This window comes from Actinia tenebrosa, unplaced genomic scaffold, assembly GCF_029948245.1.
Source record: "Actinia tenebrosa isolate PJP-AT-01 unplaced genomic scaffold, QUT_ActTen_1.0 PGA_scaffold14__42_contigs__length_11649687, whole genome shotgun sequence".
Lineage (NCBI taxonomy): Eukaryota > Metazoa > Cnidaria > Anthozoa > Actiniaria > Actiniidae > Actinia > Actinia tenebrosa.
Window position 1 is genome coordinate 4622145 of NW_028292574.1, and position 26967 is coordinate 4649111.

The following is a 26967-nucleotide window of genomic DNA, read 5'->3' on the forward strand; positions in this document are numbered from 1 at the left end:
GGTCGTCAGTAAATAAAAAACTTGTGAAAAACATATCTGAAAAATATAAAAAGAAAAACGAGAAGGGATGAAGGAAGGAAGGAAGGTATGAATATAGAAAAAGCTGTAGCTTTAACCTGTAATGATGAATATTTTAGTACGTACTATTTAAGCTAATTAATTATATATATGAAGATTAACTTTACACAGCACGCTAAATTTTGATGACATTGTGCTATGATTATATTGAATATTCATAAGTTTATGCCAGTCACGAATCAGGCATGAAAATAATTAGAATGAAGACCACAATGTTTGCATTTCTATAACATAAATAAGACAATATTATTTAAAATGGAAAGAGGAAAAAGAGATTTTGCATAGTACATCGAGCACAAATATACCGGCTTCATACCTGGAGATATAAATATATGTTTTTCTGTTTATCTTTTTCTTTTGAATTCATCAAACTTATATCACGTCTTTGGTCGCCTTGTAAGAAGGATTTGTGTATTTCTCTTACTTTCTAAATTAAGACGTTTATCCCTCAAAACTGGTCAAATATATCGTCAAATATATATATATCTGTATTGACCTTGATCCACCATTTTGATTTCAAATCGGCGACTTGAATGGCGGGAAATCGTGCGCGCACGCGCCTGGCAATTAATAAGAGATATATTAATTGTTTTGATTGGTCATAGTTGGTCATTGTATTTCTAACAAAAGATTTCATTGGTCATATCTTAAATCTTAAACATAGAACGTAAAAAAAGATCATGGCGGATTCGGATAGTTTTTTTGGTGATAAAAGGTAAGTTAGCGCACTAAATAATGATAAAAATCCCCTTCTCTTGCAAAAAATATATTCTTAGTTTTTCACAGATGGCGATGATGCCATAAGCGGGCTTTTCGCGGATTAAAATCTGTAAAACATTATTTCATTTCATCTTACAAATAAATATCATGCAACTGGACAAAACCTGCAATAGATTCCTTGTCTCTATAATATTGATTCTTTATCATTTTTGTTTTTGAAAAATATTTCAAAAGCAGTCCCGACCACTCTCCCCTCGAGATATTTTGTTTTATTCAAAACGAGGCTGCTTTCAAAAATTTGGCGCCCTGGTATGAGCATGCGCATTAGGCAGTAGGGCGCCATGTTTTAAATCGTGCTAAAGGATTATTATAGGACGATAAAATACCGGCCACATTTAAGCATTTATTTGAACTCTGATGGCCTCAAAGAACGAGGAATACATCGCAGTAGCTGCTGTACTAATCTCTCTTGTTATTCTTTCAATTTTTTGCGGTGTTTTTTGGAGTTTTCTGTTAGTTTTTACCTTCTTGTTGTTGGCGTATCTATCACGCCGGCCACAAAGTAAGAAAAAGATTATTACAAAGAAGTACAAAATCAAACCAGAATCGCTTGATAATTCCTTGAATGATAGTAAATACTTATCTGCTGGTGTTAAAGAGATGGATGTACCTTTTACTGGACTCCCAAGCCCAAAATATCAGACCCAAACTCTACGATCACCGATGCCTTTGCTGTCTTCTCTCTCTACTGTAACAAAACGACTGAGTTTTAACGTCAGGTACGTATGCTTTGTCAGTCTTATTTAAACCCCATTCAAAAAAATAATGATCATTAAACAGCCATTACTAAATACCACGCATAAAAATTTAAGCTATTCTCACTCTAATTAGATTTAATTGTATACAAGATAATGACATTAATTTTTGTGCAAAAATGCAGATATTTACTGTACATCACAATGTATTTAAGTTACAGCTAAAACATAAGGTAGTTATTATAATATATTAACAGCATTTAATAATATAAATTATAATTATATATTTAAAATGTTTCAAAGATACAGTACAATTTAATGAATGACTATTATATGTGATCTCTGTAATATATGTGATATTGATAGTTTCCAGATAAAGTTTGCTTTTTTTTGGTTACTTTGAATCAAAAAATTGTTAACTCATATGATCACAGTTTGATTGATAGATTAAAACATGAGAATGCTCGCTATATCTTGGATTGAAATCTGAAATCTTTAATAACTTTGTAAATTGTCTTTCTGTTTTATAGCTCCCTATCACCACCAGATGGACAAACATACATGCTTGGTAATGGCAGCAGAAGATTCAATACAACGATAGGTTCACCAAGACAAGTCCAAAGCCCTATGTCACTGTTAACATCACTGCAGACACCCAAGTATTTTAGTCTCATAAATCCTACCTTACAACCATCAACTGTTAAAATTGCTGCACCAGAAATCAATGACAGAACAGTGACATTGTAAGTAAGAAATACAGGCACATAGCTGATTATTTTTAGTAGCAAAGCAGTTTGCCCAAAGAGGTCTATCTGTACCAGTATTTGTATACTTTCAGCATCAGAAAATAGCTCTTTGCCATTGGTAAGGCATGGCGTTTTGATGACCCTGGTCTAATGATTTTTTTATTTCAGAGATGAGCCAAAGAAACTAACAGATAGCCCACTAAGTAGAGCAACTATATTATCTGCACTGAAGCAAAGTACAATCAGGTCAGTATCATTTGATTATTATATTAGTGACCAACTTTATTGAAATAAGTGTATATGATTTTCTATCATATCAGGAAACGAAGTGTCGTTGAGGATGAAGATGGCGCAGATGATGTCTCAAGCCCCATAGAAAGTCATAAAAAGAAACGGTAAAGCTGATTATGCCACAATTTTTCAGTTGTCTTACAGCCATTCTCAATCACATGTGCCACTCTAGCAATTATTTCTGTTGTTATGAAGAAGGTTTTGATGGACGTCAATCATTTCCATAACATTCAATAGGCACATGCCCTTATAGCTTTGTGTTTTCCAACAATATACAGTATATAGCCTTATATTTGTGCTGTGGTTTGATTAATCATACTGGAAGGCAATGGAAATCCACTTCATTGCTATGGCATACAGTGACCTACAGTGTATAAACCATTGTGCTGTATATCAGCACTGTATGTTTCCTACTCATCTGAAAACCCTCCTAATTTTTTGTTTATCTTTTTATCCAACGAATCCAGGAGATACCATTATCCCAGTGGGAACGAAAATGAGAGGAGAAAACCCATGACCACAACAGACACTACTGATCTTGAAATAACCAGAGAGATCATACCAGAGCCGCCAGCTGTTACAAGAAGGGGTACTGGTATATATAGTTTGATACAAGCAAGATTAAAAAGGCGACCATTACATAATGATGGTAACAGTACCAATGAAGAAGGAGGAGTCATGATAAAGAAAACTAAACAGGACGATGATAAAACACTTGGACTGCCAAAGGTACAGTACATACATACATGTATAGACTTAGCTATTGATGGGAATTAAGGATCGTGTAGTGGTAGTGCACTCACCTCTCATCTCTGGGGTCTCAGGTTTGATTCCAAGACTCGGCCTCACATACATTAGTGAACAAAGGGTGGTGTAGTGGTAGTGCATGCACTCGCCTCTTATCTCTGGGGTCTCAGGTTTGATTCCTAGATTCGGCCTTGCATCTGAGTAGAGTTTGTCAGGTCTCCTCTTTGTTTCAATTGTTTTTCTCTAGATTCTCCAGTTTTACTTCCGTCAACAAACCTAACCAGCTTAATTACAATTCAATCCGTGAGTGTTAACATGCACCGACTTTGATCAGCCCAGAGGTTGCTTCAGGGTTTGAATATTGTGAGTTAGCCATGCCCGGACTTTGATCAGCCGAGAGGTTGTTTAAGGGTTTGAATATTGTGAGTTAGCAGTGCCCTGACTTAGATTAAGCCCAGAGGTTGTTTCAGGGTATCAACAAAAATTCAAACTTGGATTCTTTTTTGAGATTTAGAGATACAAAACACTTTAACTTACACAACTTACTTTGTTAAGGTACCTGAAAGTATTGATTCAGAGTGTCAAGACACCAAGGATGTGCAGACAAAGTCTGCCTCTTCTGTAACAACAAAAAGGTAATAAAAACAAATCACTCAGAATGGCTGTCTGGTGTCACACTACATGTCCATCCCTTGACAACAAGATTCTTTGTTTCAATCACATATACATTCATATTAGTTTATAAATCTTGTCATTGAGGCATGGTTAAAAAAAGAAATAATACTTTAAGGAAATGACACATGGCTTGAGATGAAGAAACATTGTGTTCATACCTGGACAGAGGATAGATCCATGAATGGTTATCACCAGTATAGCTCAACTTCAGCTGTCATTTTATCTAAGTGTATTTCTCTAACACATGGTTTACTTTAATCATAGGATTGTTTCTATAACTAGTTATGAAGATGATAATGACAGTGGATGTGATGCTGATGATGATGATGACATTGTGATGAAAACTGTTCAATCAACCACAGGTATGATGAAAAGGTGTAACAACTAATAATTAATTTACACTGTCCAACCATATCCCATTACTAGGAGCATCCATTTACCATCAATGAGTAATAATGTGCTTTTCTTTATAACAGGCAAGACAAGGTTATCGAAAAAGCAAGCTCAAAAGCTAGTGGAACAAAATAGAGAAAAAAGAAAAAGAATTGAACTGAGAACATCCAGTACACCAAGTCACACACCAGAAAAGCCAGTATCTAGAACAACTAGCAATACTCCAGATCACACAGTATCTAGAACAACCAGCCATACTCGAGATCGCTCAGTATCTGGACAACAGAGGATTTCTAAAAAGCAAAGGTTGTTAAATACTCCTTCTGTATCTGAGGTAACAACAAGTGCCACTGACTCGCCTGCGTCTGGGAAATCAGATGTCTCTGGTCAGGAAATGGTAAGATAAATGAATAGATGAATGAGTGAGTCAGTGAATGAATGGAATGAATGATTGGATACTGTAGTAGATGGATGGATAAACAAATAAACAAATGAATGAATAAATGGAATGGAATGGATGGATGGATAGAATGAGTGAAAAAATGAAAATTAATGGATGGATGAAGGATTAATGAATGAATGAATGACTTGAGAAAGTGTGGACAGATGGGTTGGTAACTCATTGATTGGACAGACATGTGGATAACATGGATGGATGAATGGATGGATGAAAGGATGGATAGAAGTGAAAGGTAATTGCATTTTTTGCAGAAGAAACAATGAATCTAGAATAACACATTTGAACCACATCCTTTTGTTCATTCATTCATTCCTTCCTTCCTTCCTTCATTCATAGATCAAAACCATACTTTAATCACTACTGCAACTCATTACAAATGCAATAATCAATGTTTTGTTTTTAGTCTCTAAAGAAACGCTTCACAGTCATACGCTTTCCATCCAAAAAAGATGAATCAAAAAGACGAGCAGTACCAGTATACTGTGCATCAGTCAACTCACCTGATCTGGTAACAACTACACTAACTTCTATACCATGAAATTATATCACATTATACCATATATAATGACAGTCACATCTTCTGTGCTTTCATTTCTCATAAAATGCCAAAGATGCAAGTAGCCTCTATAATATTTTTATATTATAATATTAAATTTTCTTTGTGTTTTAGCCAAAGCGTCGTCCTGTCACTCACAAAATCACAAAAGAAGACATTGAGCTAGATCGTAAGTTGGCATGGCAGAGAGTTCAGTCTTTACTGGACGGATCTGAGGATGAAGAAGAAGGGGAAAAACCTAAAGGTACTAAAGATCAATAAATACTAAGATAATGCATAGCATTATCTTTGTCACTGCTTTACATATACATTTTTTTCATAAACAATTTCTGCAGTTTTCGATATTTTGTGAACTCGGACATTTCAACCAATTGTTATGAAATTGGTTTTTTGCTAAGGGCGCCTACTGCTCATTTTTGATTTTGATGGCAGCAAAAACGTAAATTTCAGCATGCAGCTCGCAACACCTAGTTTAAAGATTATCTAAAATCACAGTAAAAGAAGCTTTCTGGCTCAGTGCCTTGAGTCTACAGGTCTGTATATCATCATCAAGCCCCCCTCCCTCTCTCTCTCTCTATCTATCTCAGCTGTACGAGAAGTACCTGATTCTGAAGCAAGAAGAATGGATTTTAAAGCAAGAATAATATTGATAATATTCCATCACCTTGCAGTTCACTAAAGTCATTTTTTTCCAGGTACTTCACCATCTGTGGCAATCCATGTTACCACTTGTATGCCCAGTCAATCAAGATCACAGACGACAAGTACAGTAACAACAGTATCAGGTAATTATAAAGAGATTCCTTTCTGGTGATTCTTTTCCCTATTCCTAGTGACCTAAATATTAGTCCTAGTGATGAACCTTGGAGAAATACCATTCTGATGAATTTAAATAAAAATGGGATTTAGCAGTGGCATTTCTACAGAGTAGCTATTCATCCACTGTAATTCCAATTGGAATTTAGGAGTTGATTTTTGCAGAGGGAGGAAAGCCGGAGAACCCAGAAAACACTCAAAATGCAGGAGAGAACCAACAAACAATTCTACTCACATACAACACCGAGCTCAGCAGGACTCGAACTCGGGTCACATTGGTGAGAGGCGAGCGCTCTCACTGCTACACCACCCGTGCTTCCCTATTTCCCATTCCCAGTGTCCTTTATGTCAGTTCCATTGTTTCAAATCCCAGTTCCCATGCATTATTTAGTCAAGAATAAATGTACTGTAGGGTTTACAGCAGTCACTAACCAGATGTATTAATCACAGGTACCCTAGCTACTAGTAGTTTACTTACGCTAGTCTCTAGTAACAGCAAAGAAAGCCAAGACACTGCTGTTGCTACATCACAGACTGCAGTAATTGCACCACGTATTGGTAAGGAAAGGTTTGATTTGTACCTTAACTTACATACCCTCCAGAGGTTTTTCACTCTTGCTCCTGAATTTCATTTTTTGATGTGAAGTCGTTCAGCTAAACTACCCAAAGCGAAATAGAGTCTCTGTAGCCCAGGGTACCTTAACTTACTAGCCCCTTCCCTACCAATAATTACATTAGATTAATGCAAACAAAAACTATAGTAAGAGTGAATAACAAAAGATAGTATCTCTTCCTAACCCTAACCCAAGTTGGACATTTCTCATTGCCAGTAAAAGATTGTTGTAATTTAAGATAATTTTTCATTTGATTTCAGGAACCACACAGCCCTCAACACTCCTATCTTCACTGGCAACAAGCAAACCAAGTGAAGCAACCCCTCTTAAATCTGTACCACAATCAGAGTCATCAGCCACACCCCATCTTGGTAATCTTGATCAAAAGTCCACTACGTTCTTAAAGGAAGCATTAGCTACATCATCTGCTGCTGGACTACCCAGTGGTCAAGCTATCCTTAGCTCTACTACACAGTTGTCAAGCACTCCTGGATTCAGTCTTACCAGTACAACCAGTACTACTGGTCAACCACCAGCACCTGTTAGTGCTCCAATGAAAAATCTTTTTGGAGTGTCTTCCACTGATTCCTCTAACACAACATCTCTAACGTCCCTCATAACAGCATCACAAAGTATACAGACACCCATATGTACCCCTGTGACCCAAACGTTATTGGGTACCAAAACTACTAACGCCATGCCTGGGGTACCTGTGGTTACTGCTCCTGGAGCATTGTCAGTGAATTTTGGGTCCACAGTCAGTAAGCCACCTCAACTGGGTAGCATTAATTCGCGTAATCTTCCTCACATTCAGTTCAGTGTGCCAAGTAATCTACCACAAATGGGGTCCACTGTAACAAGTAATCTAACAGGCTTTAGTGTGCCGAGCAATCAACCGCCGACAGGATTCAATACTTCAAGTAATCTACTGCCGGCAGGATTCAATACTTCAAGTAATGCACCTCAGCCAGGGTTCAGCTTTAGTGCCACTACGTCAGATGCAACCCCAGCACCTGTGACCACAGGAGCAAAAAATGCACTCTTTTCTGGTTTGAATGCTAGTACTGTAGGATCTACCCTACAAAATGCTGCAAAGGTTACAACACAGGCAACCCAACCAGGTTTTGCCACACCAGAAACTTTCTCCTTCAGTGCATCCACTGCCCCCAAAACCACCAGTCAAGCAAGTACGTTCAATTGTGCTGCGAGCCAACAGACCTCAGCACCAAAAACCTTTGGATTCCAAGCTGAACCTAGTGTGTTTGGAGCTACAACTGCTACTACAACCACTAAGCAAAGCAACTTTACATCAAACTTTACTACTACAAGCAAAGGTTTTGCATCGGCTTCCTCTTCAAATCAGTTTGGAGCACCACCACCACCATATTCGTCATCTGCTCCAGCATTTGGTATTGCTCCCTCTGTCTCACAGAACACTTTTGGTAAAACAAGTACGACGGCCACTTCAGGGGGGCTTAAATTTGGCACCAGCACAGCTACACCAAGTGTATTTGGAAATGCCGCTCAACCAACTGCAACTGGCAGTGCTCATTCTGGGCAGTTTTCTTTTAGTGCTAGTACCACTAACACTCCAAATCAGTCACAGAACAAACAATTGATATCTTTCCCTGCTGGGGTCAGTTCTACTTCAGCATCTCAACCGTTCAGTGCATCATCTTCTCAGAGTACCTTTGGTCCTGGGACAAGTACGAATGTTTTTGGAACTAGTGCGACCCCAACACCCTTTGGGTCAACTACCAATCAGAATGCCTTTGGTTCTCCTGCTACTAAGAACAATCAAAATGTTTTTGGTGCTACAAGCCAAAGTACATTTGGTTCACCTGCCCCGTCACAGAATATGTTTGGGAATCCTGCAAGTTCAAGTAGTGCTGGCAGCTTCGGCTTTGGTAACAGCTCTGCTACTCCTTCTGCCACTCCTTCTGCTGGAGGGTTTAAATTTGGTATGTAATTGCTGTATTTGACTTGCTGTGATGATATGCTGATGATTGATGGTGATGATCGATGGTGATGATGGATGGTGATGATGGATGGTGACGATGGATGGTGATGATCGATGGTGATGATCGATGGTGATGATGGATGGTGATGATCGATGGTGATGATTGATGGTAATGATGGATGGTAATGATTGATGCTGATGATTGATGCTGATGATTGATGGTGATGATGGATAGTGATGATTGATGGTGATGATTGATGGTGATGATTGATGGTGATGATTGATGGTGATGATGGTGATGATTGGTGCTGATGATTGATGGTGATGATTGATGGTGATGATAACATGATGATGATTGATGGTGATGATACCATGATGATGATGATAGTAAAAGTATGTGTGATACTAGTGTATTGATAGTGGTGACCGTGACAATGATGTTTTTTATGTAATTAACAATAACTGATGATGACAATAATTTATAATTTGTGTTCATCAGGTGCTGGTTCATCAAGTGGATTCCAAAATACAGCAAAGGCCGGTAGGTTCCCTCTTAATTGTTCTCTATATTGTTTTTGGATTTTCTTTTCCAAAAGCTCGTCCATCCATAGTGTTACCATCAATTTGACTCTCTTTATAATTTTCTTTAAAGCACCCACCTTTGGTTCCACCCCCTCTGCAGCCCCAACAGCTTCAGCAGGAGGATTCAACTTTGGTGCAGGCAGTACTGCCAGTACTCCTGCATTTGGTGCAGCAACGCCCAATGCTGGGGGTTTCAAGTTTGGATCCGTAGCCCAAGCCCCTTCATCGTCTGTCGCAAAGGCACGACCCAAAGCAACGGCTGGAAGAAGGCGCACGAGAAAGTAAAAGCTTTTACATTCAATTTAACCTCTAGTTAATGAAGTTTTTTTATTTTATCATTTATTTTGTCCCATCCCCAGGAAAAACGTCAAATTATAATCCATAAATACATTTATATCTGTATAAAGTTATACTAGTTTATTTTCAATTTATATGTAACTTCAAGAAAAAGTGGACCTCAATAGATGTATCAGATACTGTTTCATTCGCTGCTGATTCTTTAGGATCTATCATTTATAAGAGATTATCTTGTAAATTTGTTTATGAGTTTAAGCAACTCTGTTATTTTACAGATTGCATACCCCACACATGTATATATATATATATTAAATAAAGCTTTTAAATAGTTAGTGACATTAGAATAAGTTCCTTTATTAAATTTAATATTTGTGTATGTGTTTTGAATACTTCTTTTAAAACATTCACCCAATGTTTATTAGGGTTCTTTTACAGACGACGGCTCTACGTTTTGGTCTTTTCTCCCTCCCCTCTAGGGGATCAAACCAAAAGAACGTCTGCAAAAGAGGCTAAATCTTTATATCCTGCTATAGATAAAAATAAATAGTAATTTTTATATTCATTGTCTTCTATTTAAATTCAGGAACTGTTATTATACTCTCACGATCAAGAATTTCACAAAGACCTTTACTTTAGAGACTACTTTTTTGGACGAAAATCTTAATTAGGAGTCGCATGGAAGCGAGGCTGGGGTTGAACTATTCACACTTGGCCTCCATTCGGTGGTATTTTAAATCATTTCATTATTGCCTAGATTGAAGTAGATTTTCAAAAATATGATTTTAATAAAGAAAATCTTGAATTCTTTTAAATCCCATCACCTTGGCCCTATTTCTTAGGACCATTGCCGAAGATACGTTAAATATCATTAGGAAAACCAAATTGAATATTCTTGAACATCCAGGTTATTCAGAGTCTAAGCCCGCATGGTTTGCTAACTCAAAATTATCACCCTTATTCTTTTGCTTGTAGCGAGTCTGTTTCAGTTGGCGGTGATGAGGCTTGCGCGTCCTTTGGTTTCTTTTTAGCGTCTATTTCATCATCGATCAGCTCGTAAAACTCTTCCTTGAACGAGACTATCACTATAAATAAACATCACATGTTAAGTTCAGCTTTAGGCCACCTTTTACTGTAAGAGGTCTGGGGACAGGAAGTAATTACCTACCCGACACCAGTCTCACGACTCGCCACAGCCTCAAAATGATGACGAGTTCCAGTCCCCTCAACTCGTTGGCATTAATTGCGCTGTTGGTTGAAATGAAAACCTTGTAAGATTTGAAAAGGCTGGATTTGTGTACACAAGATCATCTTTAATTTTGTAAAGTTTTTACCTGAAAATCACTTCTAGTGTAAACGCAACTAGAACAACAGAGGCGTCCAATAACTAAAAAAAAACAAGCATAAATAATAAAAACTACGGTGTACTTATGACTACTGAGCTTACCAAGCTGTGCAAACTTGTGCAACTTCTTACAAAGTTTTTCAAGGATATATATATAGGCTATGCACTCTTCTAGAAACATTTTTTGCCAGGCAGATAGCTTGTTTACCGCTGTAATGGTCAGCAGTAGCGCACTGTTTAACCCAAGTTATAAGGTCCGATCCGTCCCAGTCACATATGATCAGTAACTTCATTTTTGTCTAGAAAATAAATCCCACGTAATCGAACAAGCCCTTCTACGCTTTCGTATCCACGAGTCAAACAGTAACGCTAAGAAGCAAGTGAAAAGCACTCACCTCCCATTTCTGTAGCCAAAAGAACTTGTATCCAAGAGCAAAAAGCTTCAGGCAAATCTATATGAGAGAAACATCAATATCATTTTTTTTAAATAACGGTCACTTCGTGCTCTTTTTATGTATTTATAGCGCTGTTCAATTGATAAGGTATTGATCCGTTACGACGACACCAACATGGAATGTTCTTACCTCAAGAACAAAAATAGCCAAAATTGTTATGGCAACGAAGTGAAGCAGTCTAGACGCGAAATGATCTTCAGAATCTGAAACGGTTAATACAAAATATATATCAAATATATGCATCCTGTTGAAATTCACCCCACCCCTCCCCCCTTCCGCCGTGCCTGTTTCTTCTCAGCCCTCAGCGTACTTATGAAAATACCTTTGATAGCTTTGAAAGCAATCAATAGAAGAATGATGTTGATGACGACTTCAATGAGAACCAATAAAATGATCGTCATCTGCCACGTGACTCCGGTCAACATCTTCCCCATTAGATTCTGAAAAACCCTGTAAAAGAGAGCGATATCAAATCAAAACTGGTTTCAGAGCAAAATTTAAGCATAGCATCATTGCGGTTTTCGCTGAAACTGATATTCGAACTTGCGGCGTCTTAAGAGACAACTCGCTTACGGATGAAAGTGAGGGTCTTTGGTTATTTTTACTAAAAAATACTATTCTTTTATTACATTTTTTACTTGTAGTACTATATATTCTGTATTATTTACCAACAGCCTCCCTTCACCCATTCTTTCTTGCTTCGCTGGCCTCGTCTAGCTTCCTCAGCTGTTTCCTCGCTCCTATCAATACGAAAAACAGACAAAATATTCATTATTTGACAGGTTGTTTCTGGTCAAAGAGAAGCTAGACGCACCCTCGGTGCTAAGCAACTGCAAATGAGTCTTGAGATAATTATTCATATTTGGCGTACCTTCTATTTTTCTCCAATGAAAACGACCTTTATAATCAAATATCGTTGCATTTACCATATGGAATAGCTAAAGTCTTGAAGTATTGATAAATGATTGGCTTATGATAAAAATAAAATCAAAAAATATGAAATCAAAAATGAACATCTTTATTCATGTTCCTTTTCATGACTCGTTCAAAAATATGATTGTTTTCAAATCTAGAAGCATTATGATAGAATCGCTAGAGCACAGATATATCGCTTATTTTATGTAAAAAAACTAGTAATCGGATCGATATATTAATGCGTACCAGTCAAAAGGCGCAGAAAAAGACTCTTAAATTTTTGCTCATAAGAACAAAAGTTCGCGCCAAAACAAAGGCTTTATCAATTGAAACTAACCTAGGCTTACATTTGAATACCACGCTCATATTTATCACGTACAATCTATTGAGAACTAAAAGCATAGGAAAAACTAGAAATTCTCCATCCTCAAATTTATCTACCCAGAACGGTGGAAGCATTTTAGTAAATATCTAAAAGAAAATATAGAATTAATGTAAAAAGACTTGCCTGTCGACCATTTTCTTTCTTTGATACACCAGCTGCACGAACCTAAATGCTCATTATTATAGGATTGAACGGTTTTTTGGGGAGATTTCTAGCAAAGAAGCTGTAGAAATTAGAATGCAATGAAGCTGATACCTACTGGCCAGCTTCGAACAAGAAAAAATAATAATATGAGCTAGAAATCAGAAATATTTTTGAGAAAATCTTTGAAGAAAACGCCTGGTCTCTCAATGAAGCGGAAGCTGTGCATTTGAATCCATAAAACAATTTCCAATGATTGGACAAGCCAACCACATGTTTGAGGTGTATTATATGGTGCTTTAGAGTAGACCTATCAAGTACGTTGTCTCGTTATAATATCTGGCTAGCAGTGCTTCCATTATATATTATTTTTAGAGGACAAAAATTCTGAAATTCGGGAAAAAACGTGTAATATAGCAATCCTGTAATCATACAAGCCAATTGAATTTTTAAATGAAAAGCTTTCATGCAGATACTGATTCATCTTCTACATCTTCTCCTTCTCTTGTTGCTTCTTCTCCTTCTCCTACTCCTCCTACACCGTAGTCACTTCTTTTCAATACTTATACCTCAATCTTCCTTCTCTCTCGATGTCATGGTCAGATGTATATACATACTGGTATGTAACAAAACGAAACGTCAGTAAGTTTTTTCATCTTTTCACGGTGTATAATTTACCTTTTCATCATTACTGTAACAATAACTGATTAATGGATAAGCTTTGGATCTCAAAATAAATTCGTAAACTCGCTTGGGTACTGTAGTTTTTGAGTTATCTTCTTCAAGACATTCCCCGTCTTTACTTTACGCGCGGATGGCATCTTAAGGCTTTGCTCCGTTACTAATAAACCACAGTTTTCGACCAATCAGCGCGCACGTACTATCCTAAATATAAAATAGATTATTAGACGATTAAAGTGAAAAAAATCACGCCTCAGTAATTTGGACCACTGTTTTGACCATGATATCCCTATTTAAAAGAAAGAAGAACATTGACCATACTGATTCTAAAGAGGACTGTTTATCTTGTGTGTTGTCTAGTCTTTCTTCTGCAGGGATTCTGTCTCGGTTTCTGCTTCGTCTACTTTTCTTTTAGCATCTATTTCATCCTCAATCAGTTCGTAAAACTCTTCTTTGAAGGTAACCATCACTATACCCAAACACAAATGACATGTTTTACACTGCTATTCTACCTAATCTTTTATGGTAGGGGGTCTGGGAAGAGGAAGTAAAAACTTACCCGTCACCAGTCTTATGACTCGCCACAGCCTCAAAACGATGATAAGTTCCAGTCCCTTCCACTCATTCGCATGAATTGCGCTGCCAAAAATTCAAGAATAACAGGTAACGAAAACTGGCTTTCTTCATGCTGTTTTGGTGTATCTATGTATTTGAATTCTGGAACAACATTTCCAGTTGCGTTTTGAAAAAAATTACCTTAAAGTAATTTCGATCGTAAAAGCAACGACTATGACAAAAGCATCTAGCATCTGAAAATATAATTGAATGATTTTTAACCAATTTCATTGACAATACGTATCATCATTATCGCTATCACCATCATCATGTCATTACCATCACCATCATCACCCGTCATAATCATAATCATCATCATCATCATCACTGCCAGTACCATCTTGACCATGTATCATCATTATCACCACCACCACCATCGTCATTATCATCATCATCACCACCACCATCATCACCATCATCATCACCACCATTACCATCCTCACCATGTATCATCATTATCATCACCACCACCACCACCATCGTCATCATCATCATCATCATCATCATCACCACCACCATCAATATCATTATAATGCATTATCATCATCGTGTTGCCATTATACCATCGTCATTATTATTATTTCCTATTCAGTGTCGCAGAACTCACCTCCCATTTTTCAAACCAAAAATACTCGATTCCTAGAGCGTATATCTTCAGGACAATCTGAAATGGTATCAAAATCAACAGGCAAATTAGTCGAGCGCTAAACAATCTTCATCTCGGCACAAATCAACATTCACTGCTGTTTTCTCTGACATGTATAGCTTACGTACTGACCTCGAGGACAAACAGAGATAGGATTGCTATGGTAACGAAGTGCAGTAGATTAGATGCGAAGTGATCTTCAGAATCTGAAACGTTTAAAAATATCTGTTTGGACGACTAACTAATATACCCATGTTCTTAATAGACCCATTTATTCAACTTGGGCGTAATGTTTTGCCTCATTTTAGACCAGGTGTTATTCTGAGAATAGGATTGTTTGTTTCATTGGCATACAAACAAAGATATGATACTCAAGGGAATGACACGTGGTCTGAAATGGCTGGCAAAACATTACTCATATTAGAAGCACAGCCCGAGTAATCTAGATGTTTGGTTTTCATCAATGAAAGATAAAGTAACAAAACAAAAAAAAAACAAAAAAAAAAGAAAGGGAGGAAAAAAAAAAAAAAAAAAAGGAAAAGAATAAAATAAAAATAAAAAAAAAAAGAAGAAGAAGAAGGAACGTTGGGTCATGTACATGTAATTTTAGAAAGTTTCCTATAATATTTGAACATTTCATTTTAGATATTCGAATTTCCACGCTGTCAGCCTTGGGTATTCATGCAGTTAGACCATAGATAAGTACCTTTGATTGCCTTGAATGAGATTAAGAGAAGAATGATATTGATAACGACCTCAATAATAACCAATAGGATGATCGTTATCTGCCACGTGACTCCCGTCAGCATCTTCCCGATTAGATTCTGAAACAACCTGTGAACAATCATCTATGTTAGGAAATTGAAAAAAGAACCGCAAAGCATGCGAGGATTGTCTGGGTATAAGCAGACACTAAAATGGTGACACTGTCCAATCCATCCCTGAGAGTATTTACCCGCATCCTCCCATCATCCATTCCTTAGTGCTTCGTCTTGTTTCTTTCCCTCGCCCACCCCTCCCCCAGGCCCAATCACACTGTCCAATCCATCCCTGCGAGAGTATTTACCCGCATCCTCCCATCATCCATTCCTTAGTGCTTCGTCTTGTTTCTTTCCCTCGCCCACCCCTCCCCCAGGCCCAATCACACTGTTCACTCCATCCCTGAGAGTATTTACCCGCATCCTCCCATCATCCATTCCTTAGTGCTTCGTCTTCTGTTTCTTTCTCTGAAGAACTCTCTTCTACCATCCTCGGCAGTGGCCCCTTCCTTGGAACTGAAAAGAGAGCGATAGTAAAGGATTAACTCACACTGAGTTATTACTAGACATGTTGATAAAGACAGTATAATACGGAGCATTCAATATCAGCCTCCAACTAGCTGTTTAATAAACTGCAAACAGATGGTATTTTTTGAAAAAGAATAAATATAACAAAGGAAGTCCCAAGGATAGTGTTTTAAAATCTCAAGCTTAAGTTTTGTCCTTCCAGTGGAAATATAAGGTTGATCTACCCAGGCTTATGTACTCAGTGAAATATGTTCTTTGGATGACAAAGACTGGCTGTCAAACAACTAGCTTGTTTATATCATACATCAATTATGGTTTTATAACCAACCAATTCAGTACAAAAATCGATCGATTTTCTTCTACTTTATCAACTATTTTTATTGAAAATCAGCTCTAAAATATTCACTGACAAAATCAATAGAAGAAATATAAATTTTACAAGAATATTCTACGAGGAAACGTAGTACTTACTTTACGGTCATAATTCTTGCTTTCTTGTCAAAAAGACAAACAGCACCTGTTACATATTAACTGTCTGCTTCTTCCTTTGAGTTTTTGGATCAAAACAAACTCGAAAAAGGTTAGTATCTGAACTAGACTTCAAGCCGAACTTCGTTCATCCCAACAACCAGCATTAACGAAGATGGCAGAACTCGGGTTTTGAGTTTTTCCAAGTGAAAGTCAACTTTGGCAGACTGTGCGACTTAGTAACCTAAGGAGGCTTGTTTCTCATTGGACAAGTATAATCAACGCACGCATCGATAACAGAAGGGTTTTGATAATGTAGTAAAGCCATCTAATCTATCCACTGGGCCCGTTTGTACGAAGGGTTGATAGCGCTATCCGTCGGATAAGTCCTTATCCAGGGCATAAGTGGATAGGATTTATCCGTCGGATAGCGCTATCCAGTGAGGCTTCGTACAACCGGGCCCTAATCTAGTCTTATTAACGAACAGATACTCAAGACAAGGAAAGTTCTTATAAATCTTTTAGAAAATGGAAATATTTAATGCAATACATCAGAGCAAATTTGAAAACAATATAATAATAAATACATTGGTTTATTTTACCCAGACCCTTTTTTGGTGGAATCTTCACTTCTTGTCCCAGCTGTTTGTCGGAATAAGAAGATTAAAGGATTGAAAGGAAATTTAATCGAAGTTAAATAAGGAAAAAAAGATCTTTAAACCCCGCAAATGCTGCTGTAACTTGGTTTTCGCGCTTAAAATTGGGTAGTTAACATGGTTACATTTAAGCCTTGGTTTGCAATCGCGACGGAGTCGGAAAATGGAGTCGGAAGCGCGTCGGAGTCGGAAGCGCGTCGGATTGGAAGACTTCCTTTTGCGCATGCTTGACTTGCGATTACGCTTATGACGAGCAGTTTCCACTTGCGATTATATGTATGAACTGCTTCCCGACTCTGTTTCCAAGTCCGTCTTTTGTCGCAATCGAAAAGAAGGATTAATCGTCCTTTTATGAGACTTGTTTAAATTAACGCCCTCATAATAACTATCATTTTAAATTGAAGTTTAGCTTACTTTGTTCAAAAAAAAGTTTATTTCAGTCAGTTAAGTATCTTCTATTATTCTGTTTTCTAACTTTTAGATAGAAAGTGAGATAGTTAAAAAGTGGAATTCTGAAATGTCTCTTTTAATCGGGTTGATCATGAATACTAATGGTATAAGCACACATTACAGATCGCATGCACAACCTCTTCGCTACCAACTCAAATCATTCTCCTTCGTTTTATAGTTGTTCGAAGGTTGAGGAAAAAAGGAACCTCTAAATACGAACACCGATTACTCGTCTCGACTGCACCCGATCATGAACATACCTCTATAATACGAACATTGTTCCGTTACTTCAGGGGTCGTATTACAGGGGTTTGACTTTTGAAGTTATAAACAGACCTCTATAATACGAACACTGTTCCGTTACTTTGGTGGTCGTATTAGAAGGGCTTGACTTTTGAAGCTATAAACAGACCTCTATAATACGAACACTGTTCCTTTACTTAGGTGGTCGTATTAGAAGGGCTTGACTTTTGAAGCTATAAACATACCTCTATAATACGAACACTGTTCCGTTACTTCAGTGGTCGTATTAGAAGGGCTTGACTTTTAAAGCTATAATCAGACCTCTATAATACGAACAATGTTCCGTTACTTCGATGGTCGTATTAGAAGGGCTTGACTTTTGAAGCTATAAACAGACCTCTATAATACGAACATTGTTCCGTTACTTCGGTGGTCGTATTAGAAGGGCTTGACTTTTAAAGCTATAAACAGACCTCTATAATACGAACATTGTTCCGTTACTTCGGTGGTCGTATTAGAAGGGCTTGACTTTTGAAGCTATAAACAGACCTCTATAATACGAACACTGTTCCGTTACTTCGGTGGTTGTATTAGAGGGGTTTGACTTTTGAAGCTATAAACAGACCTCTATAATACGAACACTGTTCCTTTACTTCGATGGTCGTATTAGATGGGTTTGACCTTTGAAGCTATAAACAGACCTCTATAATACGAACACTGTTCCTTTACTTCGATGTCAGTCAATTACAAAGGTTCGGCTGTAATGTATTATTAAGTTCATTTTAGGTTATATATCTTTTTTTATATACAAAGTAATAAATTTTGTTAAACTATAAAATATATATGCTATCTATGCTATCCACAATTTTGAGTAGGAGAGCGCAGATCTACCGGGCCATAAAGACACTCCGTTATGACCTTGTAATAGAAGTCATCTTCCCCTTACCTTCCCCTCCCCTAGAGTCGTTAAGAGCACAACAACCTCCTCCCTACCCTAAATTACTCTTGTCTAGACCTGCTTCAGACAGATTATTATAATGGATCTACATCAAAATTCACTGACGAAATAGAAAACCCTGCCTCAAAACGAAATTTCACTGATTTTGCAACTTAAGAAGATGACCCCCAACACCAGGATATACTTTGAATAATTCAGCTTATATGAAAATGATATCTACAATATAAAACAGCTTGAAATTCACTTTCTACGCTTTTCTTTTTATATATTTTTCTTCTCCTTTTCTTTTCTTTTTTCTTTTCTTTCTTTTTCATTTCTTTTCTATTGGCTCTCCATTTCGTCTAGTTATCAGGTTGCAAAGTAAATAACACGTTCCTCGTTACGAAGATTAGAGTTGAATACGAAAAAAATCCTATCGCTTGTAGTGGCATTACAATTGTTTGCTAGAATGAAATCCAGCCTTACCTCCCGCACTATCGGTAAGGGAATAATAAATGGCTTGAAACGCCAAAAGACTCATTAGAAAATATAATGATCTTAAATGTATTAACCATGAGGTTATTGGCACCTATAGCTTGGGTGATTGCTCATGAGGTACTTTATTGGGAGATCTTGATGGCTTGGACTCCAGCATTACATCCTGCCTTGTCTCAAGAGATAAGTCGTTGAATTCGAGAGGGTCTGGTGACGAGGTATTGACGTCTGTTGAATCAAAGTAATTTTCTCCCTCGATCGCTTGTCGAACCTATAGTGCACAACAGTAAGAATAAATAAATGAATGAATGAACGAACGAACGAACGAACGAACGAACGAACGAACGAACGAACGAACGAACGAACGAACGAACGACTGAACGAACGAACGAACGAACGAACGAACGAACGAATGAACGAACGAATGAGCGAATGAACGGATGAACGAACGAAAGAACGAACACGGAAGTAATTCAAGCCATTTTATCTCTTTACGAACAAAACAAAACAAAACAAACAAACAAACAAACAAAAAAGAAAGAAAGAAAGAGAAAGAAGTCTAATGCATTGAAAGGGAAGATAGTTACCTCTTTGAGCGAGACGAGCCCAGCCAGTCGACCCAATGTTGTGACATAAGCATGAGATAAATTCAGAAGAGCGAACAGTTTGTGAACCTGATTTTAGTTACGAAGCAAAAGAAGAAAAAGATTTAAACTGTAAACTGAAATAAGAAATGAAATGAAAGCAAGCACTCCTTTCTCATAGTGATGGACAAACTCACTATGCATACTGGTTTCCAATTTAGCACACTTCCGCCGTCACTTACTACCACTAAATTCAATATTCTATGCATACAACTCTCAGCTCACATGTTGGGATCTACCACTACATTCAATATTCTATGTGTACAACTCTCAACTCACATGATGATGCTGGGATCTACCACTACATTCAATATTCTATGTGTACAACTCTCAACTCACATGATGATGCTGGGATCTACCACTACATTCAATATTCTATGCATACAACTCTCCACTCCCATGTTGATGTTGGGATCTACCACTATATTTAATATCCTATGCATACAACTCTCCACTCCCATGTTGATGTTGGGATCTACCACTATATTTAATATTGTATGCATACAACTCTCCACTCCCATGTTGATGTTGGGATCTACCACTATATTTAATATCCTATGCATACAACTCTCCACTCCCATGTTGATGTTGGGATCTACCACTATATTTAATATCCTATGCATACAACTCTCCACTCCCATGTTGATGTTGGGATCTACCACTACTTTCAATATTCTATGCATACAACTCTCCACTCCCATGTTGATGTTGGGATCTACCACTATATTTAATATCCTATGCATACAACTCTCAACTCACATGTTGATGTTGGGATCTACCACTATATTTAATATCCTATGCATACAACTCTCAGCTCACATGTTGGGATCTACCACTACATTCAATATTCTATGCATACAACTCTCCACTCCCATGTTGATGTTGGGATCTACCACTATATTTAATATCCTATGCATACAACTCTCAGCTCACATGTTGGGATCTACCACTACATTCAATATTCTATGCATACAACTCTCCACTCCCATGTTGATGTTGGGATCTACCACTATATTTAATATCCTATGCATACAACTCTCAGCTCACATGTTGGGATCTACCACTACATTCAATATTCTATGCATACAACTCTCAACTCACATGATGATGCTGGGATCTACCACTACATTCAATATTCTATGCATACAACTCTCCACTCCCATGTTGAATTTTACGGAGGGAGGAAAACCGGAGAACCCTATAAAGTACAAATGAGTTTCAAACAAGTAAATAAATACCTTGAGTAAAGAAGTTCTCTCAACCAACTGGAAGGGTGCAGGGTCAATCTTACAGCTGTTAAAGTCGATCGGCATTTGTAGGATCTCACGCTCCCATTGGGCTTGCTAGATTAAACAACAATAACAAGTATATTCGTCAATGGTTGCTTGGGGGCGGTGGGCGTAGCCCCAATATCTTCAGTTTTTGTCCTTTTTATTTATGTATAATAATTGTCTAGCTCAGAATAATCCAATAGTAATTATGTCAATCTTATTTCTTATTATGTCTAATTTATTTTATAGCTTCATAGTTTATCGTAAATTTATCTTGTGTGTATGTTATTGTAAATTAGATAGTTTTATCGATAGGTGAAGAGCCACCTCGTGGATTCTATTGATTAAACCATTATTATTATTATTATTATTATTATTAATACTCCAGTTTCGAGTTTCAAAAAAAGGTAAAAATGTAAGACGAAATAAGAAAGTAAAAAAAAAAAAGTTAATCAAACTAGTACCTGTTCAGCTGTTTGTGAATCATCTCTGTTCTCTGGAACCCTCTGCAATGATATAATACAGACTGCCTTCTAGTTCTGAAGCTCGTGTGACAAGCTGCATGGAAGATGCATCAAGAAACAACTACCTTAACCTTAGAAGCAGTATGGCAACGCCTTTTCACGCAACTTTCAGCCTTTTGGCACAAAATAAAATTGATTAAATGACTAAATGTTTCGATGTGTAGCAGCGCCTTTATAGAGGCTTTGCACCGTCAAGTGGTGGCAGCCATGACGGGAGGCAGGAAAAATCGAATACGGTCTAATTTGATTTACATGAGCAAGAATTCAGTTTCCATCGGGGAAAATACTGTATTGCTGTGCATCCTGTCATGGCTGCCATCACGTGACGGTGCAAAGCCTTACAAACATTAACTATCATTTCAAATCGTTTTTACGCGTACCTCAATATCACTCATATTTGTTCCACTACCGAACAGTTTGTGCAGACGCTGAGGAACTTTTTCAAGTATGGAGGACTTATTCAGCTTGTTGTTTGACTCATTCTTCTGTAAAGAAACAAATACATAAGAGTTTTTGCATTCTGTTCCTAATGTACTGCCTATCAAGGGTGAACCCCTCCCCCCCAGTTGGAATGCATTTTTTAAACCTCTCTTGGTCCAAAATATCTCAAAAGTAGGGAATAGCATTTCTGGAAACCACATTTCAACAATTCCATTGGGATCATGCAACGAGATCTCTGGTTGTAGAGTTAGCAGTGACTAGGATTTGTCTAATGCCGAATTTGTACGCCCATCCCTTCTTTCTCAGATTCCTGGATCCAGCCCTGTACATTATTCATCAGACAATTCTTACCGGGAGGGAAACTTGTGCCTCTACTTCAAGAACAGCAGGACCTTCTTTACGGGATTCATCGTTTCTGGAAAAAAATAGTATTATTTCATGCGTGAAATAAATTTAGTTCTACAACATCTATTGCATCTCAAGGAAGTGAGAACAAGGAGAGAGACAGAGAGAGCAGAGAGGGCGATAGACGAGCAGAGAGAGAGAGAGATGAGAGAGAGACGAGAGAGAGAAGAGAGAAGAAGAGAGAGAAGAGCTAAGAGAGAGAGAGCAGAGAGAGAGAGAGAGAGAGAGAGAGAGAGAGAGAGAGAAAAGAGAGAGGCTGTTGAATGAAAAAGGCGTAAGAATTGGATAAAGGAAGAAGTGAATGAAGAACAGGATTGAAGAAGGAAGGAAAAAAAACATTAATAATGGTCATCTGGAGACAATGGAACACCCCCCCCCCCCCCCCCCCCCCCCCCCCTCCCCCCCCCCCCCCCCCACAACCCCCTTCATCCCACTCCACGTTGTAACAAGTTGATAATATATCCAGGTGGCATCTCAATGAAACCGTGCGAAAACATTTCCACCTCCTACTCGTTTCTTACCGATTAAAGCTTCAAATCCTCAAACAATTACCAATTGAGTTTCTTTATTAAAATATATTATGATGATGATGTAACTTACATGAGAGACGCGGACGAGTCTGGTGACCCTGGTCGACTACACAGCACATCTTCACTTTCGGCTCTACTGCTGACTTGTAGTGACTTGTTCAGGGTTTGGTTTAGTAGTGAGATTAACTGTGGCCTCTGGATTGAGCCCAGCAGGATCATAGAGTCTGAAGTGAGAATGTTTATGGTAAATAAGTACTGTAATACAGTTACAGTAAATAATTTAATTAATAATAATAATACTTATAATAATAATGATAATGATAATGATAATGATAATAATTATAACTGAATTTTTATAATTTGGTGATATTATTGCCAGCACTTGTAAAATTATTAGCAGTTATTAACTTTCAATTGGTCTAAAAATTATTAGTCAACTGTCCCCCCCCCCCCCCCCCCACCATCACACCCCACCATTCACAGCCCCACCATTCACAGCCCCCACCATTCACACCCCCACCATTCACAGCCCCACCATTCACAGCCCTCACCATTCACACCCCCCACCATTCACACCCCCCACCATCACACCCCCACATTCACACCCCAACCATTCACCAAACCCACCCACCATTCAACACCCCACCATTCACACCCCCCACCATTCACACCCCCACATTCACACCACCACCATTCACACCCCCACCATTCACACCCCCCCATTCACACCCCCACCTTCACCCCACCTTCACACCCCCACCATTCACACCCCCACCATTCACACCCCCCACCATTCACACCCCCACCATTCAACCCCCACCATTCCACAACCCCATAACTAAGTGTGTAATGACAGAGTGATACCTGGAGCATCTACTAGTGGGTATGAGCGATGGTCAGAGGCTTCCAATAGTTGCTTTAATTCAGCATAGGTGGACTGATAGTCATGTAGTAGAGGTTGGTTTCATTATATCTGCCACCATTATGTCATAAACCCTGCACAAAGAAAGGAAAAGAAAAAAAAAGGTAAAACAAATGTAGACAGAAAAAATGACAGAGAGTAGAGGTCAGAAAAGAGTCAAGCGCCCTTAAATTTTGAATAAGGAAAAATATTCCAGCTTCAAGTCTCAGTTGATTAGGGTCACGGTAACAACCTGGAGTTCTCAGCCCCTTACAGTCACCATCAGTTCCGGCCTCATATCCCTTTTCCGCGTTTCCCCTCCTCCCCTTTTTTTCGCTATTCCACGTTTCTTTCTTCCCTTTTTCGCCTTACTCTCTCCCCCGACTACTTCCCCCTATACCCCTCCTCCCACGTTCACTGCCTCTTTGGCTTCAACTCCTCTCTTTCCCGACCTCATCTCTTCCCCCCCCCTGCCGGGTCCCTTTTTCAACTAGCGCGACATCCCCTCCTCACTCCCTATTGATCTTTCAGTCCGGATGTCTATCCCCCTTCTCCCTTTTTTCCCATCCTCCGCGCCTTCTCTTATCTTCCTGTTTCTTTCCTCGGATTCACTCATTCGTCAACCCACCTCGTCTATTCCCTCTTTCCCAAAATCCGCCCCTTTCTCTATCACACCGTTCGAATCTCCTTTTCTCCACCTCCCCCTATATGCCCTTTGCTTCTTTCTTTCTCTTCTTTACTTTTTCCCTTCCTTTTCTACCTTAAGCCATAATGGTTTTCGTCGCGTTCCCCTTTTCATCACATCCTCTTTTGGCTTTCATCCTCGTCGGTTCGCCTGCCCAGTTCCTCCTTCCCTCTCCCTTCTCTTTCCCCTCTACCTCAAACCCCTCTCGATTTCCCCCTTTACTTTTACCAACCATTGCTCCTTCCCTTCTCCCTCCTTTCAGGAACATCTATCTAAGCTCCCCCAAAACTGGTTCTCCATAACACACTATCGCTTTTTTATCACTTCTTTCGCACTTCTTCAACGAATTCCTTCCTCCCCTACCACTTTACCCCCCCTGCCCCAGCGTCAACCTCCATGCTACGTTCCCCTTTCCTCTTCTCCGGTACTCTCCCACCCCCCTCTTCCGTTATTAGTTCTCCCCTACTTATCATTGTTTCTCTCTCCACGTTAGCACTTTACACTCTTCTCCCGCTCGCGCTCCTAGGCCATCCACCCCTCGCCCCCCTCTTCGTTTTTTCCTCTCCCCCCTCGCTTGCCTCTCAATTCCCCTCCCGCACCCCTTCCCCCCTCTTTCTCGACCTCTCCGCTCCTCATTCCTCCCATTTTGTTCCTTCCCTCTAACTCCACTTACCGCGTCTCTCGTTTCCTTTTCTACCCCATTTCCTGCCCGCGCATACCCCCTTCCCCCCACCTTCATTAACCACCCCTTCTTTAATTCTCTCTCCTTCCTTTTTCCTCTGCATCCAGAACGCGCTTGTCCTTTTTACATCTCTCACCCCCCTCCTGTCTATTGCACCACTCATTCTTTTTCTCTCCTCAATGTTTTTCCCTCCCTCCGTCCTGCCTCATTTTCACCACGTCCCCTATGCTCCCCAATCTTTTTTTTTCTTTCCACCGCATCCACTCCGTGTTGCTGGTGTCCACTCCATTTTACCACCCCGTCCTCCCCTCCCATCTTTTTTCCAATTTTCTTCCTCCCTGCGTTCAGTCTTCCCATCCTCCCAACTTTTGAACTCCCCTACTTAGCTTTCCTTTCGTTCCCCCTGATTTCTACCCCCCAGCCCATCCGTCATTGCTGGACCCTCGTTTCATATTTCTCCATCCGTGCGCCCCCCTTCCCCTTCTCTCATCTGTTATCCTTCTCTCACGCCTTACTACTTTAACAGCTACACCCCTTCTTCTTTTTGTAGAATATTTGCCCATTCCAGTGAAGAAGGTGAATTGAATTTCAAGTGTTGGGATTGTTGAAGCTGTTGTTTCTTTACTTTCCGGTGGTATTTGGAATGAGGCTTTACCTTGAGTAATGAGTATTTATCAGTACACACTTGTATTGTAAGAATAAGAAAATGTTCATGGGAAGGATAAAAAGTATGATGAGAGAGAAAGTTGTTTACACTGTGTTGTTAAGTCTGGTTAGATAAGGTAAAGACTTGATTGTAGGATGCTCTCGAAAGGAAGGTGCAACCACTGCGCAATGGCATTGGCAATGAGTACTGCCAATCTATGCAAACAATAAAAAATCATACATATTCCAACAAAACTGTTATGGTTAATGATAGAAATACTAAAAAAGTAACATTAATTGCCATTTATGATTTCACAGTGAAAACCATATCCTGACAGAAAAAGGGGACCAGCTACAAATCCCATAAGCCAGCAGGATGAAACTCTCCCAGTCCATAGCTTTTTAGAATAGGAAACAATAAGACACTTTACCATACCAGGAGAATGGTTACATCTGTCCAGTTAGTTCAAGACAATGAAAGAGTAGAGATGGGTGTGTAGGATAGAAAACCACAGTAACACTCTACCATCACCCACCCAGCGTAGACTGTGTACCAACATCTGTCTGTTAGTCAAAGACAATGACAGAGTCGAGATGGTGTGTGTAGGATAGAAACAACAGTACACTTCCATAACAGGTAGACTGTGATACATCGTCCAGTTAGTCAAAGCACAATGACAGAAGTCGAGAGGTGTGGTAGGTTAGAAACACCAGTACCTACCATAAACAGGTAGAAGGTGTACATCGCTCCTGCGACGTCAACCCAAAGGACCACGAAAGAAGTAAGAAATGGTGTGTTGTACAGCGCCTGCCATGGCTGCGGCACTGGCCCAG

General features: G+C 38.8%; 4 protein-coding genes across 5 annotated transcripts; 1 reads left to right on the forward strand and 3 right to left on the reverse strand.

The window, feature by feature from the left end:
- The first annotated feature begins 1113 nt into the window (after nucleotides 1-1113).
- On the forward strand, nucleotides 1114-10248 carry LOC116306323 (uncharacterized). Its single transcript, XM_031716356.2, has 15 exons — nucleotides 1114-1577; nucleotides 2084-2296; nucleotides 2468-2545; nucleotides 2620-2694; nucleotides 3058-3319; nucleotides 3893-3972; nucleotides 4277-4374; nucleotides 4489-4802; nucleotides 5269-5373; nucleotides 5536-5665; nucleotides 6117-6206; nucleotides 6688-6795; nucleotides 7112-8812; nucleotides 9311-9352; nucleotides 9464-10248. Exons 1-15 carry the CDS (start codon nucleotides 1216-1218, stop codon nucleotides 9676-9678), a joined length of 3873 nt encoding a protein of 1290 aa, XP_031572216.2. The 5' UTR covers nucleotides 1114-1215; the 3' UTR covers nucleotides 9679-10248.
- On the reverse strand, nucleotides 10024-13128 carry LOC116306325 (voltage-gated hydrogen channel 1). The gene is made up of 8 exons (XM_031716360.2): nucleotides 12911-13128; nucleotides 12156-12227; nucleotides 11810-11937; nucleotides 11617-11690; nucleotides 11428-11484; nucleotides 11022-11074; nucleotides 10856-10935; nucleotides 10024-10772 (listed from the first exon to the last, which is right to left on the reverse strand). Exons 1-8 carry the CDS (start codon nucleotides 12919-12921, stop codon nucleotides 10645-10647), a joined length of 603 nt encoding a protein of 200 aa, XP_031572220.1. The 5' UTR covers nucleotides 12922-13128; the 3' UTR covers nucleotides 10024-10644.
- A 182-nt stretch (nucleotides 13129-13310) lies between these two features.
- Nucleotides 13311-17656, reverse strand: LOC116306326 (voltage-gated hydrogen channel 1-like). Of its 2 annotated transcripts, XM_089029552.1 has the most exons (9): nucleotides 16628-17656; nucleotides 16046-16144; nucleotides 15577-15704; nucleotides 15003-15076; nucleotides 14832-14888; nucleotides 14366-14418; nucleotides 14169-14248; nucleotides 13931-14078; nucleotides 13311-13813 (listed from the first exon to the last, which is right to left on the reverse strand). In XM_089029552.1, exons 1-8 carry the CDS (start codon nucleotides 16636-16638, stop codon nucleotides 13966-13968), a joined length of 615 nt encoding a protein of 204 aa, XP_088885678.1. In that variant the 5' UTR covers nucleotides 16639-17656; the 3' UTR covers nucleotides 13311-13813; nucleotides 13931-13965. The 2 variants fall into 2 exon arrangements, with proteins under 2 accessions (XP_088885678.1, XP_088885677.1); XM_089029551.1 differs by lacking the exon at nucleotides 13311-13813 and having other exon boundaries at nucleotides 13867-14078.
- Nucleotides 17657-17790: 134 nt separating this feature from the next.
- LOC148911266 (chloride channel protein 2-like) lies at nucleotides 17791-24179 on the reverse strand. Its single transcript, XM_089029550.1, has 8 exons — nucleotides 24085-24179; nucleotides 23291-23444; nucleotides 22637-22700; nucleotides 22225-22329; nucleotides 21785-21826; nucleotides 21288-21392; nucleotides 19993-20079; nucleotides 17791-19676 (listed from the first exon to the last, which is right to left on the reverse strand). Exons 2-8 carry the CDS (start codon nucleotides 23437-23439, stop codon nucleotides 19500-19502), a joined length of 729 nt encoding a protein of 242 aa, XP_088885676.1. The 5' UTR covers nucleotides 23440-23444; nucleotides 24085-24179; the 3' UTR covers nucleotides 17791-19499.
- Between the last annotated feature and the right edge of the window lie 2788 nt (nucleotides 24180-26967).